Source organism: Notothenia coriiceps, unplaced genomic scaffold (genome assembly GCF_000735185.1).
Source record: "Notothenia coriiceps isolate Sejong01 unplaced genomic scaffold, NC01 NC01_scaffold00000339, whole genome shotgun sequence".
Classification (NCBI taxonomy): Eukaryota; Metazoa; Chordata; class Actinopteri; order Perciformes; family Nototheniidae; genus Notothenia; species Notothenia coriiceps.
In genome coordinates, this window is record NW_011333040.1 from 17689353 (window position 1) to 17708307 (window position 18955).

The window sequence follows — 18955 nt, forward strand, 5'->3', positions numbered from 1 at the left end:
CTCTCCAAATCTGCAAAATAACTAATAATTGTAATTTAAGTGTCAAATAAGGAACTCACCATTTATGAAAAAATGAAACAAATTGATGCCCACTTTAAGTTTAAGATCATGAAAAAAAGATAATTCATAAAAGATGTTTTCTGTAAGTTCACTAACTGGAGGGGAAGAGAAAAATGAGTTGGACCAATTAGTGATTGGTCTGGCATCTGCTGTGTGGTTCTTTGGGCAAGCACAAAGAGAATGCTGCGGTTACTCTTGGACCACTACTGTCTCCACTTCCATGTACAGTTATGTTCTAGTGTTTACCATTACTTGTTCAGTTCTACATGGATTGTGAGTCAGCCCAGTTAAAGAGGTGTACAGAGGTCCTGCATGGACACTGACCAACCCTCATCTAAATGTAAGTGTTTGCACGATTCCAACACCCAAACCGAGTCCGGACACAACCATGGCCACCAAACTCCTCTGTTTGCTTTGCAGTTTGTGTGTGCTCTGTAGCCTCAAATTAAAATCAGCTTTGTCTTTGAGTTTGTCTTTTTCTCTCACACAGTGCACATCTTGTCATGTTGTTTGTGCGCTGTGCAAGGTGGTGACCCGTGGGAATTTTATTTTGTTACTGGACAGGCTGGCAACACAGCTGGCTATTAAGGCTGGCATGAACAGGCAACATCTGAACCCTTGGCAGTAGCTTTCTTGATATCCACATTCTCTCTCCCCAGCTGAACTGTGCACTTTTGAAATCACAAAATGCCCCGCAGTCATTTGAAAAGTCAAACCAGTATCACTGCGGAAAGTAGATTAAAATGGCATGTTCTGAAATGACTATTTGACCTTTTGTTATTTCAGCGCAGTAAATGTTCATCTCCTTGATTACACATATCAACCTGTGATGACACGTAGAAACCTCAAATCTGGTTCTGTGCCATATCTTTGTTCTGACAAAGCATCCTGTGACAACATCACAAACCACAACTTGGGTTTAATATTACCACGAACATTACTCAGAATCTGACCTTGCTGAACTTTTTTTTATACATGTCAAATAAAAGTATGCGGCATAAGAAAAATGAAAATGGGACACAGCTGGTCACAACCTCAACGGCTATATAATCTTAATATGAAGGCTGGAGTCCTTCTTTCAGACAAGAAAAGTCGAATAAAAAAGAAAGAGTTTGCAATACTGGGCCTCAAGTGAAAAATATTTTCCTTCTTCTAGTCTCAGTCATGTCAAAAGTTATACTAAAGTCAATAAACTGAAAATTCATTTGTTTGACTCGTCTCATTAACTTGCACATGGTAATTCAATAATATTTCATTAAACTCTAAGCTTCTTTTCATGTGATAATTTACGCCATTAATATCTATGCAAATGCTTATGATTCCCATGAGTTGTTACAGATCATTACATCTGCAGATTTTGTGCACTTTTTATATAAAGATAAACCAGGAAGGAGCAGTTCTATGAGAAATGTCACCTTAAAAATGTGTGTTGTGAGTGGCAGAAGAGTGATGTAGCCTAATAAAAGCCAGGCGAACACTGCGTTCCAGGTCATAGCTTGAAGTCTGCACAGCTTCGGTCCAGAGAGGAGCATGAGTCACCGGAACTGAGCAGATTGCTAGCTTGCAGAATTCATTAAGACAAATGTAAGGTATATGGATTTCCTCTGGAAGAAAGGAAAAAACCTTGGCAGCTGCAGAACAGCACCCTAGTGAATCCTCAAGTAGCTTTCCATATACCTTTGGAATGACAGCATGCTTTGTGCAATTCTCTACATGATGTATGGTGGTCTGGATATCAAATAATAGGTTTAAACCCTTCAATGTGATGGCCAAGATGGTATTGTTTTTGGATCCATTCGCATACAGCCAAAACAGACTATCACAGCTCTTTAATGGCAATAGGCAAATACATTTTTAGCAGCTAATTTAATACTTAACAAGAGGGTCTGCCCGGTGACACTATCGGCTAGAGTGAGAATAGTCAGTGTGTAAACTGATAATGTTGAACAAAATGCAAATGTTGCTGTTAAAGATGCAGGCTAAAGTGTTTTTAAATTCAACACTAGTTGATAGTCTATCTAACCAGTCATTTTCATCTGTGCAATGGCGCCCCAGTGTGGGAACAAGGCAGTAGTGCAGTAATAAAACCTGCTCATTTTTTGGTGTCACAGTTACGGTAATGTCATTACTCTAGTAAATCACTGTTTAAAATAACATTAATGCTACAGTTGCTATATTGGTACCCCGTTCAACGTTTTCACAAGATAGGGGCTAACATTTAGCTTGGACAAAAACGTGAAGCAGGGTTTTTCCTAAAATAAAATGCTATTTACAGCAGCAACAATAGCAAATGAAGTGCAACAGATTATTGCTCAACGCCTGTTCAAAATATAGTGGAACGGACAATGTTGTATTATAATAAAGTCAAAGCAAATACATTATGAATTATTATCTAACGTTAGCTGAACTAGCTTAACAGTAGAGCCTCAAAATGAAACGTTTGGCGCTACGTTTCAGGCGATAACATTATGGACTTTTTGTCAACAAACCTGAACAAATGATCCAGGGACAGCAGTTGTGTCTGGAAACTCAAACTTTAAACACGACCATACATGAATCACTGATCCCGAGTCAGCCAAATCGACACCGGATGTCAGTAAGTAAAAGGAAAAGTTCCGTTTTCGGGAGCGATTTTCTACAGGAAATACCTTCCGCCGTAGAGAGCATTTGTGAAGGGCTGCCATTTTACCGACCTTACGGTAAGAAAACTTGCTTCGTGTTGTTGTGTGGTTAGCTGGTTGCCACACGTTCATACAAGCCCTGTGTTCAGTGTTCTCTGTGTTGAACTAGTGTTATTGCAAATCCGTTTCAGTTTGTTTCGGGATGACATTTAACGTTAGCTAACCTAGCTATGCTACTGTTAGCATTAACTGAACCTAACCCACTGAACATTATCGTGACAAAATAAAGAATATATACCAACTCTCGCTAGTGTTTTTTTTAAATGGCAGTAAGAATTTAGATATTAAGGGTTGAAGGTGTATCTTTCTTTACATTCGCCATATGTTAGCTAGGTTCGGTATTTAAATTTGCGTAATATTAGCTTCCTTTTTGCATTTGATAAATACATTGTATTTACAGCAAATTATAATTATCTAACTTAAACGCCACGTTCACTGTTCTGAAGGTAGCCTCAGTAAATATGTTAAACAACAAATGCAAACGGACATGGTCCCATCGCTGAAAGCATGTACATGTGTGTGTGTGCACAAACGAATTGAAACACATTGTTTAGCATTATAAGTCACCATTCCCCCTTTTCTGTTTGTTTTTTCAGAAGCACAATAAAAAGATGGTCCTCAAAGTGGTCCAGCTCACCTCTAAGTCCCACCATGAGAACATCCTGGCCTCCCTACATCAGCTGAGGCTGCAGGGACAGCTGAGTGACATCACTGTGCAGGTAGACTACCAGGGAGAAGTGCAGGAGTTCCAGGCCCATCAGGTGATGCTGGCAGCATCCAGCGGCTACTTCAGGGACATCCTCCTCTCTCAGGATGCTACCAGAGACAAAGTATTACTCTCCAATATGCACTCCAATGATTTCTCAAAGTTTTTGGAATTTGTGTACACTGGTAAAGTTGAAGTTGTCAGAGATAAGATTGGTGATGTTCAAGCAACGGCACAGTTTTTGGACTGTGAAGATTTGTCACAGATATGTGGTGAGGCCATGAGTGCTGGAATCCTACAAAAACCTACAAAGAAAACTGAATCAGAGGATGTTGGTAAAGGTGATTTACATGACGCTAAGAATGAAAAAGGGACCAAGGGGAAGAAGCAGCCTAAACGCGTACTTGTCAAGCGGCGGCTCTCTCCTCAGAGCCCTGACAAAGTAGTACTTTCAAAAAGATTAAAGGCAAAGAATGCAGTGAAGAGTGATCAGAGACACATAAAAAAACTAAAACTGAGGCTGACTGGTCGTAAAATCCTTCCGAGGCATTTAAATACCAAAAAAGTGGCTAGCATCAACAATGAAAACCAAGTTAAAGATGAAGACACAGTGGAGAATGAAGACAGGACTGAAGCTGAGGCTCAGGCAGAGGATGGGGACAAATCATCTTTGGGAATGCCAGCTTCTGATGTAGATGATTGGGAATGTGAGGGATATGTACAGAGTGAGGAGTCCTTGTTATCTCTGGGAGAAGAGGAGGAGGATGATGAAGAGGATGATGATGAGGAAGGACAATCGAAGGAGACATCCAAAAGAACTTCCAAGGCCCAGTTCCAGTGTAACAAGTGCCAGCGGACGTTCCATTATGAGAGAAGCTACTTAAAGCACATCAGGTAGGAAAAATTAGCTAGGTATAGTAAATTGATTTATTCCATAGATACCCCAAAGCTTCTGAAAATAATCTTCTATATCGAATTTGGCCAGGCTTCCAGTATGACATTTTAATTCCAGAGCACACAGCTGTTTGCAAGCTAACAAGCTCATTTACACATTTGTGTGTGTTTCTTGTTGATATTATAGCATTATTTGATTGTTTTAGTATGCAATAAGATACAAAATACTGAAATCTGTCCTTACACAAATTACGAAAATGGTAGATAATATTGCATGAAGGAAGTTATTATAACAATTATGTTGTTTTCCTGCTCCCCTGTTGGAGACAGCGCTGTGCAATCACAACCCTACAATCTTTTCTTTTCTTTTTTTGAGTTGTAGTACTTAAAAGATTTAGGTCAATTGAGAATGATGCAAAAGCACTTTCCATAGTAAGGCTTATTTGAAACTTTCAGGTTTCTTGTTGTTAGTTTTTATCTTCATGGTTTATTGCGCTTCTTTTACGTTGCGTTGGATAAAAGCATCAGCTAAATGAAATGTTACGTAATGTAATGAATTGATCTTATAAGACAAATTGTCCTCTAAAGTTTAAAGCTGTCAGATGATCATCAATGCCATTTGATGATATATTTCGGTTATTGCTCTCCAGTACGTATCATGGAGTAAAAGCAGATGTCATCTATCGCTGTGAGACCTGCCAGCAAACCTTTGCTAACCGTAGCAATCTGAAGATCCACGAAAAGCACGTCCACAGTAACGAGAGGCTGTTCACCTGCGACTCCTGCGGGAAGACCTTCAAAAGGAAGAAAGATGTTGTCCGCCATACAAAACAGGTGATGATTTATAGTAACTACATACAAGAACGAGAGTCCAATATAACGTCCCCTGATTTGATCATATTTGTCTTTCCTTCCCTCTGCTTTTCAGGTACATGAACGTAACAATATGAGACATGTCTGCACTGACTGTGGGAAGGCTCTCAGCTCCAAAACGGCCCTGTTGTTGCATGAGAGGACACACACAGGGGCCAAGCCTTTTGAGTGCAGCGACTGCGGGGCCAGATTTACCCAGAACTCTGCACTCAAGATGCACCGCAGGTACGGAGCTGGCTAAAGATGCTAAAAGGCGGCATATTGTTACTAAAAGTTGATGAGAGCTAAATGTTCTTGTTTTCTTACATGTAGGACTCACACAGGAGAAAAGCCATTTGCATGTGATGAGTGTGAGTCCAGGTTCACTCAGAAACACATGTTGGCCTATCATAAGCGATCACACACGGGTAAGAAACTATTGAGACCATCATCTTTAACCCTGCCTCTGTTAAAAGACAAGGCTATCTTCAGGTATCAGATCATAACTGAATAGATTGTTATTTTCTCTTGTTAGGAGAGAAGCCCTTCATGTGTGAGGCCTGCGGGAAGAGCTTTGCATCTAAAGAATACCTGAGGCACCACTCAAACATCCACACTGGGTCCAAGCCATACAAGTGCGAGCTGTGTGGCCGAGGCTTCGCTCAGAGGAATTCCCTACACCAGCATCTGAAGATACATACAGGTAATTGGATAAATCGCTGACCTCGATTTTTCTTGTTAATTCGTAGGCATAACACAGAAACCAGTTTGACTGTTGTCTACTGATTACAAACTTTATATATTCTCTGGCATCTCTGTTTATTCCTAGGTGAGCGTCCCTACAGCTGTAAAGACTGTGACAAGCACTTCACCCAGCTCAATGCCCTCCAGAGGCACCAGCGTATCCACACAGGAGAGAAGCCATACATGTGTGGTCTCTGTCGGCGCACCTTTACAGACAAGTCCACCCTCCGTAGGCACACTATGGTGAGCACCGTTTATCTTACTGTAGCAACAATTATCCCATAGGGTAATTTTGTACTGTATAGGCACAGGAATAAGTCCTAAAACCTGGAAATTAGTAACCACCATAAACTTTTGCCAAGATTTAGTTTTCTGCCACATTCCGAAATCCTGAAAAAATCCCATTGCTTTTTGTCTAGGGAGCCCTTGTAAATCTTTCATGTCCAGTGTTGATCTAACTTGTACTGTGGCAGAATGAATTTACCCTTGATCAAAAGGGGGGATATTGGTAAAGAAATACTTAACCATTTGTATTTGAATCACTCACCCTGTGCTTCCTTGAAATTTAAAAGGGTCCACGCATGCCTCCACGGTAAACGATGTGAAAATAACATAAGCTTGTCAAACTTCCAGATTCATGACTCCACCGCTCCGTGGAAAACCTACCTTGTGGTTCTGGAGGGAAATGTGGAGGATAAGAAACCAAAATCTCCTACTAAGGGAAAGACTGAAAAAGCAGGAGCAAAGGAGAAAAGGAGTACCGCTAAAAAAAATAATGTCGCTGCTTCTGCTTCTGAGAACACTCACACGGACTCCTTTGAGATGTCTTCTGAGCCTGTGACCCTCCCACCTGAGTGGACTGGCCATGGGTCCATCGCTCTGGTCAGCCATGGGGCTCTCGGCGAGATCACCGTCATCCACACAGAGATGCCCCCTGGGACCCAGATCCAGCCCATCGTAACCACTGACAGCACGGGGGCCAGCATCATTTCCATCGATGGATCAGGCATGCCTTTCTCCATACCAGTGTCCATTGCTCACAGTCTGCCCATGTACTCTGAAGCCTCCATGTCTCTGTCTACATCCACTGGTGTTTCTCCTGTTTCTGATGGCCCGTTCACGTCAGAGATCCAAACCATTTCTACATCATCTGTCCTGGAAGCCGCAGTCTCACAGACCATTTTAGCTCCAGTTTTAGAGACGAAGGCCACGTCCCAGGCGGATATTTCGCAGCCTGATCTCCTGACCGTGGTAATCGGTAATGGTGTTTGCCCAAATGAACTGACAGCTGCTGTCCAAGGTGATGGAACGCAGAGGACAGCAGACTTAGACGATCCCTTAGCTCAAGATACTGTGTAGGAAATGCTTTTTAATGGTATTTCACGTTTGGAATTAGCTGTGTGAGTGTGTGTTCTGACCATGTGGCGTTTCATCATTACTGTCATGTCAAAGTCCTTTGTTTCATTAACAGACCGGGGTGTCTTCAGTGTTACTCGCACTCTTAAAATGTGAGGGTATTTATCAAGAAAAAATAAAAATCATGTTTGAGGAATAAAATCTAAATATAACTAAGATATTAGTGTAATCATAAAATAATATTGTACATATTTAATCAATTATAGAGTTAAACGTGGCATAAATCATACGGCTGAGGATTTGTTATGGTGTGAATGTAAATGAATTGTGTGAATCCTTCAAAACTCTGTCACTTTTCTTTCTTTAGAACTATGTACACATTACCACAGCTGTGTTTCAAACAGCATGAGATCCTTTATCCGGCTACACCCAATGATGAAAGTTGTACTTTTTTCTTAAAATAAAGAAATACCTCTGAAGTTTGTAATTTTCCTTCCGGCTGTTTAATTTTAAGTGACTCCTATTCAAATGCATGGCAAGAAAATGTAATTAATTGTATTTTTTGTAAGGAAATGCACACTAACCATTATACAGAAATCAAATCACGGTTATGTAAGGACATGGCGCAGTCAGGTCAGAACTGGACTAACATAAAGATTAATAGTTCAGTTCCAAGATTTTTTGTACTGCTGGAAAAATTCAGTTACTGGAATATTCCTTGAACTGGCCAAGTGTTCATAAAATGTTATAAGCCTTACGACAAAAATAGAATTGTTGAAAAAATATAAAGCTTAGAAGTCAATTACATTGCTGGTTAAAAAGTAAGGTCAAAGGCAGGAGAACACAGCTGGGATTATAAGATATTTATTATTGTCCATTCGTACTAGCATACAGATCATATCCAAGTTCCATTGTCATTCCGTGTGGAAGAAGCTGGATGCGGAGGGCGACTCGACCCTTTAGTAAAAACTTTGGTCTGGCTCACACTAGAGAATGTAACACGAGGCTAATCTATACACAATGACATGCTTTAGCGACTGGCCGTTTGGAAGGGGCACTGCAGTAGTAAACCCTCGAGGATAATTTCACATCACAACACAGCATGAGATGAGTAATGACGCACACAACCCCTAAGATTACTGCCCCTGGAAATAAGGAGGAAAGGTTTCCACGTCAGTGCTATTCATTCTTCCACAGGCAAACTATAAACCACAGCTTACAGATACAAACATTCAAAGTACATGAAGAAATCGAAAGTAATATTAAAAGAAGCAGAAGTAGTTTCAGTGTGAATGTGTGTTAGGGAAAGAATCAGTGATTAGATCAAAATGTTTAACAGTCTACCCTTGGTGCACATCATGGCTCTTCCTCGAGAAGAGTCGCTCCATGTAGTAATACATTGGAAAACAAAATCACTTTCTCTGTGGCTGGAATTCCTAACACCACATTGACCTACTCCAACAAATAAAAAATAAATATAATAGTACATTCTTGATAATCTTATGAATAACAAACTGAACATTTGAATAATCGTTTTAAATATAACATAAACTACATTTAAAAAAACAAAAAAAAACAGCTACTTCTGACTAGGAAACAATAATTGTACAAAACATGCAGTGCTTTTGTCAATACTAACATCAGTTTCAATACAAAGTACCACTCACCCCCCCCAAGGACAGATTCCAGCAGAAAAAAGGTATGCAGCAATCCTCTAGACAGAGGTGAGGGTGGGGGATTTACAGTCTGACTAGATTCAGATACGCTCGTAAGGAAAGCAAAGATAGTACTCTGACGGTGTAGCAGTGAGCAGTGGAATATTCAAAGTCGTCTTCAGATTCTATACGCAGTGAGGTGAGTGAAAGTGTGTGTGTATTGTGTGTGTGTGTGTAAGCATGCGTGATGGATTTGTCCCTCTGTGCTGCATTTTTACACCCCAGATTCTTTCTTCATTTTAAATCCCCTTCATCGCCCTGGATGGTCTTTTTGATGCGCAGTAGGAGGGTTGTGTGCCACTGGTCCAGACGTGAGATCGAGTCAAAATCTTTTATCTGCAGGAGGGGGGGGGGGGGGGGAACACAGGAATAAGATTATTTCCCCAATGAGGATTACAATGGAAAATTCTGCTTACTTAGTTTACCCTCACTAAGGACATTTTCGGCTGTATTAAGGTATTTTGACAGGGGTGTGAGTTTTTTTCTCCAAATGTTGTAAGTCCTATAATAACAAATAATAAATGAAATTCAAAGAAGTACATTAATTTATATACAGTTTATATATTTTATGGCAGTTTTTTACTCTACTATTTTAGGATTTAGTGAGACACAAGGGTTCATTTGTAATGCTTTACTGGTTCAAATTCAAATTTCTCCCAACATCTGCCATGTAAGACTGCTTTATGTAATATATTTTCACTTTCTAAAATGAAGTTTTAAAACTTGTTTTCAGTTATATATGGACGCCCTCCACCAGTCTGTAGGACGTCCATATCAACAGACTGAGTGGATACCTGAGATAAAGCTTTCAACTTTCTTGAACACACAGGGGACCCAGGACAACTACAGCAGCTGAACAAAGGGATTTCCTGGGCTCTCCAAAAGTTTCAAAACTTTGTTAGGTTATACAAGACTTACTGCCTCTGTGAAAGCTTCACTGTTCTGTTCCTCATGAGCCTCAAGAAGTTTCTGTTAAAACAAAGAAATGTAGGTTACTCATAGAAACTGAAGAGACTAAGAAGGAAAAGTAAGCGAACAGAATCCTCAGGGTTTTTAGTATCGAGTTACCTTCAGCAGTTTGCATTCTCGAGAGTCTGAGAAAGCGGGAAACATCTCCTCGTATTTTTCAATAGCAATCTGTGGAGACACAGTGTGTTAAAGCAACTGACAGTCCAAAATCCTGAGACTGACCCGCATGCAGCGGTATAAACTAACCTTAGCGTTGAGCTCATCGACGATGAAATGACAGAGGGAAGCTTTGAAGAAATACTCTTTGGCGCTGTATTTCAGCAGTGTGTTATCCATCGTGTTAGCTCCAACCTAAATACATCCAAAACAGTTTTAGAAATGTCAACATTACCAAATCAGTTTGGGCTGAGGAAGTGTGACAAGTACAAGAAGTGCTCACCTGCTCGTAGATCTCAATAGCCCTCTGGTACTGCTCTATCTGGGCGCAGTAAGCCCCCACCTTCAGCAGACACTTGTTGGCAGAGCTATGGAAAATTGCAAACGGTACACAAAACATTTAATACAATACGGAATATGAGAGCTATACATCTGGAGTATGAATCAATTGATCCATTTATGTGAGTAGTTTGCAGTTCAAAAGCATGGTACATTAGAATGGAAAATTGTGATGGTTAACAATAGAAGATGACACAGGTGCAACGGATAACAATAACTTTGATTATCCACTGTAAATGTCAAAGAGCCATCGTTAACTTTATTATGAACAGATACGTTTAGAAAGCACGGTAATCCTTTATAAGCTCAGTGGGATGTTTTGTAGCATTCAGTATTCTGATCTGAAATCCATACATAACCTGGTAAATGTTGCTTGTTTATCATTGCAGCAAACTAATGTAATTCTGCAGTAAGGCCCTTTTTCAGTGCTGCTGCTGTATTTTATCATGCCATAGCAGAGTGAACACAGGTGTAAATAATAATGATATGCTTGTTAAGGTACTAAGAGACATTTGTGCCTTCCCTGCAATGAAAATGCTCAGAGAGAGATATAGAGATAGACATACAGTATAAGCTATCCAGCAGAAGGTTTGTTAAACTAATTTACTAAAATAATCTAAAGTGAAATTGTTATTGTTTTAAACATTCTAATCCTAATGAGTTTTATCCTAATATCATGTTGTTGAAAATAAGAGTGCTACACTAAGTGTGCTACTATTATGGTAATGATCAGTTTAAGAGATTGCAGAGCTGGAAAAAGACACAACATGCAGTATTTTACATTACCTGTTGGATTCTTCCCCTTTGTAGTAGTCTGCTGCTTGTTCATAATGTGCAATAGCCTTTAAATTAAATAAAAACATGTTACACAAATACTGTTGTGTGTTCCTCAAACAAATATGGTGGTAGAATCCCTACTGTATAACATCTCATTGTGTGATTCTTACCTTTTCGATATCCACCAGTTCAGACTCGTAGATCTCTGCGATATTGATGTGGTGTTTGGCTGCGATGGTGAATCTTCCCTGGAGGAGAAGAAGATAAATCATTACTAACTGGATCTATCCAGAGTCATTGCATTACATTCTCAGTGCAGAGAGGCAAGGTCAAGCAGTAGCTTCATACCTACAAGGTTTAAGCTTTTGAAATAAATCCTTGCCAAAGGGAATGCTAAGTAGGCAATTTGGTCCAGGTAGCAAGCTAAATGATGTGATGTTAGATCTACAGTAATACTGGGAATCCAAGAAGAGTAGAAGTGATCATTTAACATTTCTCAGCTATAAAATAAGTACAATGACACAGCCAGTTTCTGGATCAGAACATAGATGGACACTTTCTATATGAATCTTACCCTATGACCTTACCATGTCTGTGTATATTTCGATGGCAGCATTTAAACACTTGATTGCCTCTTTTAGCAGCATAAAGGCAAGAGGAGGGAACAATTAGACATCATGTTAGTTTTGTTCAAAGCTCACATTGTGCACAGCACCTGTTATGCTGTGCTAGGATCAAATGAATATGAGGTGAAATACAAAACAAAACCGCAAGCAAGACCCTACCTTTTTTATACAAAACAAATGCATCAGCAACCTACTATTCCCTAGACCTACAGTATGGCTTCATCTATATTTGGAAGATGATTGATTGAGGCCAGAGAGTACAAAGAGCCCTATAACTCAACTAATTGGAAACTCCATAACAAGGGTAATAACTCACATATTATAATTTATTCAAACAGCAAATCAAAAAAAGGCAGATTGTAAAAAAGTGAAATCGGACTCGTTATAAAATATAGGCTCATAGCTTGAAACTAAAGTAAATCATTAATTACTTTAACAGTGCAAATATTGATGTCTACAATTTCAGGCACTAAAATGCAAGTTGTGATTTGGACCTAATGAGTTACCACATGTTCTCACCATTGGGGTCAGACTTCTTGAAAGCATTTCCTGCATCAATGAAGCTGGTGGCACAGTCGTGTTTGTTCTGCAGTTGCATGTGGAGACGTGCGGCTTTGCAAAATGCATTTCCAGCAGCTGAAGACAAAAGAAAAGAGGACAGAGACTTTCACATACACACATACTTTCTAGTTTGCATTGAGCCCACACTTTAATTTATGCACATAATTCCACTGTTCTTTCATTTTTCACTCGTGGCACCTTTACAAGTGCTGTTCTTGCAGTTATAGTGCCAAAAGATCAGCACATGATCCTACAGCTTCTGAAGTTTTTTTTTTAATTGATATGGTGGATTTTTCTTTAGTAAAAAAACAGCTCATCGCACCACTCCAGTTCTTGGCCATCTTGAACATGTTTGCTGCTCTGCAGTACATCTCGCATGCTTCTTCCACCTTCTGAGGTCCTCTAAACAAGAAAGTAAAACAAAAGAAAACAGATGTACACAGTTTAATATAGTTCACAAATGCATACAGTCTCCATGGCATACTCTGGCTAAAACAAATACCCAGTCTGACTTTCATATTAAAGTTATATCGAATAAACTTTCTTAATGGCATCATAGGGTGATGAACTGTAGAATGTGGTGCATTTCTCAGGGTGTTGCCATGCTAAGGCTGGTGTACTGACTTATATAAATCCTCCACACAAGCATTATAGATTTCCCTCCCACCATGACAGAAAGTGGACCCCTGGGAGCTCCCTGGAGTTGTAATAATATGCTGGCCATTCAATCATGGCAGAGGATTACGTCACTGCTTGGTCAGCCACAGAATTAACAGCATAAAGCCTGCAAAAAGTTATCACGCAAGAGAACTGCCGACAAGTAACATCTGGGGGTCACCTTTGACCAAGCTTTGAACAAAAACCCTGAGTCACAAGAGAACATTAACTGCTGGTTTTGTTAATTTGAGGTCTATGTAAACAAAGCCTTCTTGTCTCTATGACATTGTAAAATATATGCAATTATTAGATTTATATGAAACCATATAAATCATCTCCCCAACGTCACTGATGAATAATAGGCTTCTGACAAGAGTGTCTGTTACTCTGTAATGACAGCAGATAGGGAAGCGAGAATCACATCACTTTTTTAATGAACGATTGAAGGTGCAATTAATGACAAGGGAAAGTACTTGAATTGTTAAATTTGTGTTTAAGGTTTGCATCATCATAAGACCTTGGGTCTATGTGTGTTGGGTATAAATAGGACATTTTCAAAGCAGTGATCAAGGCATATGTCATTACAGTATAAACACAGGTGTCATCGATAAAAAAATAATTAGGGTCCCGTTCTATTTAGTGTATCAGTCATGCCAGTGAGCAGCATGCAGGCTTTTTATGTTAAGCTTTTCCACAGAAGTGGTGTAGCTCTATATCAAAATCAATTCCTGTATTAAAATTACATGTAATCATAAAGAAATCAACTGCTAAGACAATTTAACAATATTGACATGTACCTTGTACACTACAGAGACTGTGTGAAGGTAGAAAATACAGTCAAAGCAGATATCCTAGCCTTAGCCAAAACAGCCTGCTGCGTAGCTTTCAAGCTAACGCTAGGTTCAGCAGAGATGCCTTGTTTACAATGATACTGACAGCTAACCTAGCTCACTGACATTCAGGAACCGATTTACTGAATGTCAGGTGTCATCACACTGGTTTAATATCTAACTAAACCTTTACAATGTATTGCTAATATTAATATCCAGCACCAGCTAAATGTATGTCTACATTAAGGTCGGCAGCGTGCCAACTTTTCTACTAACAGTTAAGGCTTGCTAGCTGTCTGTTCTTTGGTGCAGTGTTGTCTTACCCTCCAAACATCCCTCCCAAAAAAGAGCCAGAGGTCTTGCATTTCTTGTCAGCGTCGACCATTAGCTGAATCGCTTCCTTCTCCTTTCCAGAATTGTCCATTTTTGCTTTATGCGTAACACACTTATAGTGAGGCAGAAAAAACCCGCAGAAGATTCCGCTGTGTACAATGAGGATTACAGTCGATGGGTTTATTCAGCGTAGGCGTGCACCTGCCGACGTTAGTGGTTTAGCAGAGCATCGTGGTATCGCGGGAGTTTTAGTGTTTTACGTGACAAACATATATCGGCTTCAAGGGGAAAAAACTACAATTCCCACGGAAGCATGATTCGCCACAATATATTTTACGTTTATTTGTAATAGTAATTAAATTGTCCACACTATCACATAAAGATTAATTTTCCTCTCCGTAAAGATAAAGTACAATATCTTATCGTCTGAAAATACCTTGGTAAACAACATCACCACCGACCAGTGTGCGTTTTTTTTATTTACAGCAGAGGACGCTAAAGCATCACCTAGTGATGGTGAGATGAAGCTTTATGAAGCTTTCCAGCCAATTGGTTCGCAAAAGGGTTCATCTCATGAGGCTTCATCATGGGCTTAATTTGAACACAAACTTGGTCAAAGTGTGTAAAACAGGCATATTTCACAATGTACACGTGTATTGTTTCGCAACGCTCTAATCTCTCAAGTTTCACCGCGGCTGTCAGCTGTGTTTACTTCATTCAAACAAGATGCGCTGGAGAGGGGGCGGGGCGTATCTCCATGTAAATCCTATCGGAATCGGATCGATCAGGCTAAACTAACCTGTAGCTGCTCCGTCCACACTCACAACAACGTCATACAGACATAAATAAAGCAGCGACTGTATTCGCCATGACATAGACAGTTTGTGTTTTGTATATTTAACTTTTGTCCCGTTTCTGAACAGATATGAGGAGCTGTGAGCTCTGAGTGTGTGCTAACAACACACAGTACACCTACCAGTAATTGGAAACTATCAATTATCAATGTTTTTTAATACACCTGGGCTTTCCTTGCTGTAACATGCAATACAAATATGTATCGCTGTATAAACCATGAATGGTCTCCAATAGTGTGTAGAAACCTGTAACCATAACCAAAGAGGTCTACTTGTAATTGTAATTAATAGTGGTCAAACTGCAGGTTATCTGCAAGTTTGAAGATCGTAACCTATACACACTCTCTGTTCTAACAGATGCTTTTTTACATCTTCTACGTGTTAAGCATCTATCTAGTTATCTTTTTTTATTCATTTGTTTCTTCTTAAACCCTGCAACTGCCAAAGGGTGTGTGCCTTTATTCATTGTGAGCACACAAAAGGCCAGGCTGATGCAAAGGGCAGGAGTGGTCAGTTTCAAATCAGTTGGAAGGTTAGTGCTGATGACTACTAACAATCATCCCCTTTAGATAAGAAAGAAAACCCATCAGTGGTGCCATATACTACTGCGTGTGCACCAGGGACGTGCACAGACATTTGGAGGGGCTATTGCTCTTAACTGGAAAAAGGGCCTCCCCCGAAAAAAAACAATACAGTTTGAAAATTGTAACTTTTTTTTAATGTAAAAGAAACCAAACGATTATTACTTCAACTAAATTGAACAGTATTCACATCTCATTAACCAGGGAAATGTTTTGTTTTGCGGTCCATATCTCATCAAAAATATCTAATGTTAGTAACTATTAAAGATAAAATTGGGACAATTATGTTCTAATGTAGTTTGACCAGACCATTGTAACTGCTGTGCAGTCCAGACATACTGATAAAATAGGGCTTCCGGCTTCTACCTAATTACCTTAAATAAACTCACTAATTAATGAAACCAGTTCAATAGGCATTATTCTTATCATTCTTTATGAGCGCAGCCAGTAACGGTAAGGTATCTAATTACTTATTTATTTAGTATTCCATAACTTAGTAACAGAGATGGTCAAACTAAAGTGGTAGAGACATGGCAGAAATCCTATAATGAAGCGGGACAGTGGACTGTTCACCCGTGAGAGGGCGATCAAGAAAAGAGCGAGCGGCCCCCTTGAGGGAGTTTACAGATGAAAAGGCACAGAAAGACAGAAGCACAATAACAATAAGTAGGCTATATTTAGGTGTTTTTTTTGTAAATAACCGACGGTATCAAGAGGAAGTAAAGTCCCCTGGTTTGTCCCTTATACCCTAACTGCCATGAGACAACTCAAAATCAAGTTTCCAAAATCCGACACTGAGGTGGTCTTAACGCACCGGTAGATGACAGCGCTGACAAAGTGTGTTTCCCGCAGCGAGACGCTACAATACTAATTGTGGGCTTAACATGTTGATTCGGCCACAACAGAAAAAAGAAAAAAAAACACTCGCTCTCTCCAGGAGGGGCAGGTCAGCCAAAAAGGCCAAACGGGCCGTTGCCCGGGCAACATTAGCCCGCACCTGTGCACGCGTCCCTGGTGTGCACGCGTTCTCTTAACAATCCATTAACTCATGGATAAGCACGCATGGGGTGAAGGCTACTTCTTTGGGCTGATTTATAGAACTACAAGGAAAAGCGTATTTATTCCTAGTCTTACAACTCACGTAAGATGGGCCATGCATGTCAACAAACATATTTGTTTAAAACAAAGTGGTTACGGGTTAAAAATTGCATAAAGATAATTTCAATAGTGTGAGGCTAAGATTAACAAACTACAATTGGAAAAATCAGGCGGTAAATCTTTTAATACATCCAAAGTTTGCCTCTCCTTTTATACTTTTTTTGTGAGATTGGTGTGAGAACTCGGTTCCCAAGTTGGTGAGCTGTGCCACAAATACCTCTTCACACACAAGAAAGTTGGTTTCAGGGCCGGTTCGGAGCTGGAGCTTGAAAAGCACCGGGTTGTCCTCTTCAAACCGCAGCGGAAGCAGCCTCTTAGCTCCGGAATCCCGGTTCATTTCAAGCACCAAAAAATTGTCCGGCCACAGAGCAAAAGCACCCACTACCGTCACGCTTACGTCGATCGAGCGGGGGGCAGGGGCAGGGGCGGGATCAACTCCTGAACAAACAACAAAAAAGCCGGCGTTTTATCCAGTTTGGTACACAACGAATGGAGACACTTAACAAGCAGCAGTGGTCCACTGAAGAGACCACTGCTGGGAATCTGTTCTTCCGAAGAGGTACTCAGAGGAAGCTGGAGCACATCGGCCATTGTTGTTGTTGTCCGTTAAGCCGTGTCAGCCTGTGAGGGGTTTTCGCGCGGTTTGGCTTTATGAAGCAGGCACGCAAAACGGTTACGTCATGACGCAAACGATGACGCCAATGACGCAGCACCAGTCGGGACTCTGGGCAGTGTGAAAAGAGCCGGAGCTAACGGAGAAAAAACCGGTTCTTGAACCTGAAAAGGCTCTAGGACGGAGCTTGAACCGGGAGTTGCGTTTGGTGTGAAATGAGGTAAAAGTGAGGTGTGTTTTGTTGTAAGCAATTAGAAAGGAATGGCTACCATATTTTTTAAATGAGGAATATAATAGCAGGCAATACTCATTTTAAAGGGGACCTTCCAGCAGGCTTCTACTGAAGCCTTCCGAGTAAATCGCCAGAAGCCGTCGACACCTGCCTCATCACTCCACCCTCCCCATGTTTTCTTTTGTGGTTGCCATAAGTTAGTCTCTCTCCGCTGGTGCGCTGGGCTAATGCTAATGCTAATAATGCGAGCAAATTAAATGGGGCTTCACAAACACTTTTCAGTTTTAACGGGCTGTGGTTTGCCAATTCGCCCAGCAAATCAGAAAATTGAACCTTTCCTCCCAGGAAAAGTACCACCTCTCTTAGCAGGGAACTGAAATTCGAAACATTTTCACTTGAATTTTTGGGATCTGAATTTGACCATTCATTTTTTTTTACTTGAATTGTTACATTTTTTATTTCACATAGGTAAATTCGGAGCAAAAAAATTCAGATAGGCCTAGATGATTTTCAAAGTAATTATTTTCCAATGCTATAAATTTCGGTGTCTGATAAAATTCAAATAGCCTACTTCTATCTTCTCTTTTGCTTCCTATTACCGTCTCAAATTATCTATACAAAAATCTTTGTTATTTATTGATTTGAAATAAAATGGACATTCACAGTTAATGTAATTAGGATATAAATTATTGAATGCCATACCATATCTGCATACAGTCACTTCGAGTGCTCACATTCTGTGGTGCTTTTGATATTTTCGTTTACGGCTCTAACAGAGCGCTGCAAATTCCAAGTCCTAAAACTTTATTCAAAGATGGAAGCCTAATGCTGTTCTGTTTCGCTTGATGCATATAGCCATTACGTTAAAAGTGTTATGTATGTATTGTATCTTCCCAATGCAGTGTTAGCTACATGAGGTCCTATTTGTTCTTATTGATTACTATCATGAAGTGCAGATGACATAGCGGTACTACAGAGTAGCCGCTTCACACGCGGGAGGACTTGCCGTACTTTATGTGCCCGGCACTAAAGAATACCACGGCACTGTAATCCGCCATGGGGCTAGTGCCAATCAGCATTGCACAGCGCTTAGTACTTTCTCTGAGCAAGATATACGCTGACGTCACTTTCGTCTTTCTCTTCTCTGGGTTACTCGGCAGGCCGCAAAACCACTCACGGCGAGTACAAAAAAGAATAGAGAGAAGAAGAGACTACATCGGGAGGTTGGGGGTAAAGCCACCCGCTGTACATGATATAGTAT

At 40.2% G+C, this 18955-nt stretch overlaps 2 protein-coding genes across 3 annotated transcripts; one reads left to right on the top strand and one right to left on the bottom strand.

Moving 5' to 3' along the window:
- The first annotated feature begins 2688 nt into the window (after positions 1–2688).
- Positions 2689–7774, top strand: gzf1 (GDNF-inducible zinc finger protein 1). The gene is made up of 8 exons (XM_010773603.1): positions 2689–2759; positions 3338–4341; positions 4992–5175; positions 5270–5439; positions 5527–5621; positions 5729–5896; positions 6023–6180; positions 6571–7774. The coding sequence occupies exons 2-8, from the start codon at positions 3353–3355 to the stop codon at positions 7294–7296; spliced, it is 2490 nt and encodes an 829-aa protein (XP_010771905.1). The 5' UTR covers positions 2689–2759; positions 3338–3352; the 3' UTR covers positions 7297–7774.
- Positions 7775–8141: 367 nt separating this feature from the next.
- On the bottom strand, positions 8142–14507 carry napbb (N-ethylmaleimide-sensitive factor attachment protein, beta b). Of its 2 annotated transcripts, XM_010773613.1 has the most exons (11): positions 14247–14507; positions 12759–12838; positions 12395–12511; positions 11837–11883; positions 11420–11497; positions 11259–11314; positions 10417–10501; positions 10224–10328; positions 10077–10145; positions 9927–9977; positions 8142–9344 (listed from the first exon to the last, which is right to left on the bottom strand). In XM_010773613.1, the coding sequence occupies exons 1-11, from the start codon at positions 14345–14347 to the stop codon at positions 9243–9245; spliced, it is 891 nt and encodes a 296-aa protein (XP_010771915.1). In that variant the 5' UTR covers positions 14348–14507; the 3' UTR covers positions 8142–9242. The 2 variants fall into 2 exon arrangements, with proteins under 2 accessions (XP_010771915.1, XP_010771923.1); XM_010773621.1 differs by lacking the exons at positions 11837–11883; positions 14247–14507.
- Between the last annotated feature and the right edge of the window lie 4448 nt (positions 14508–18955).

Coding starts and splice junctions, on each gene's coding strand:
- napbb (XM_010773613.1), bottom strand. CDS start 14,347: ATGGACAATTCTGGAAAGGAGAAGGAAGCGATTCAGCTAATGGTCGAC. Junction 12,512..12,758: donor GATGGCCAAGAACTGGAGTG/GTGCGATGAGCT, acceptor TTTTGTCTTCAG/CTGCTGGAAATGCATTTTGC. Junction 11,884..12,394: donor CAAGAAGTCTGACCCCAATG/GTGAGAACATGT, acceptor TGCTGCTAAAAG/AGGCAATCAAGTGTTTAAAT.
- gzf1 (XM_010773603.1), top strand. CDS start 3,353: ATGGTCCTCAAAGTGGTCCAGCTCACCTCTAAGTCCCACCATGAGAAC. Junction 4,342..4,991: donor AGCTACTTAAAGCACATCAG/GTAGGAAAAATT, acceptor ATTGCTCTCCAG/TACGTATCATGGAGTAAAAG. Junction 5,176..5,269: donor TTGTCCGCCATACAAAACAG/GTGATGATTTAT, acceptor TCTGCTTTTCAG/GTACATGAACGTAACAATAT.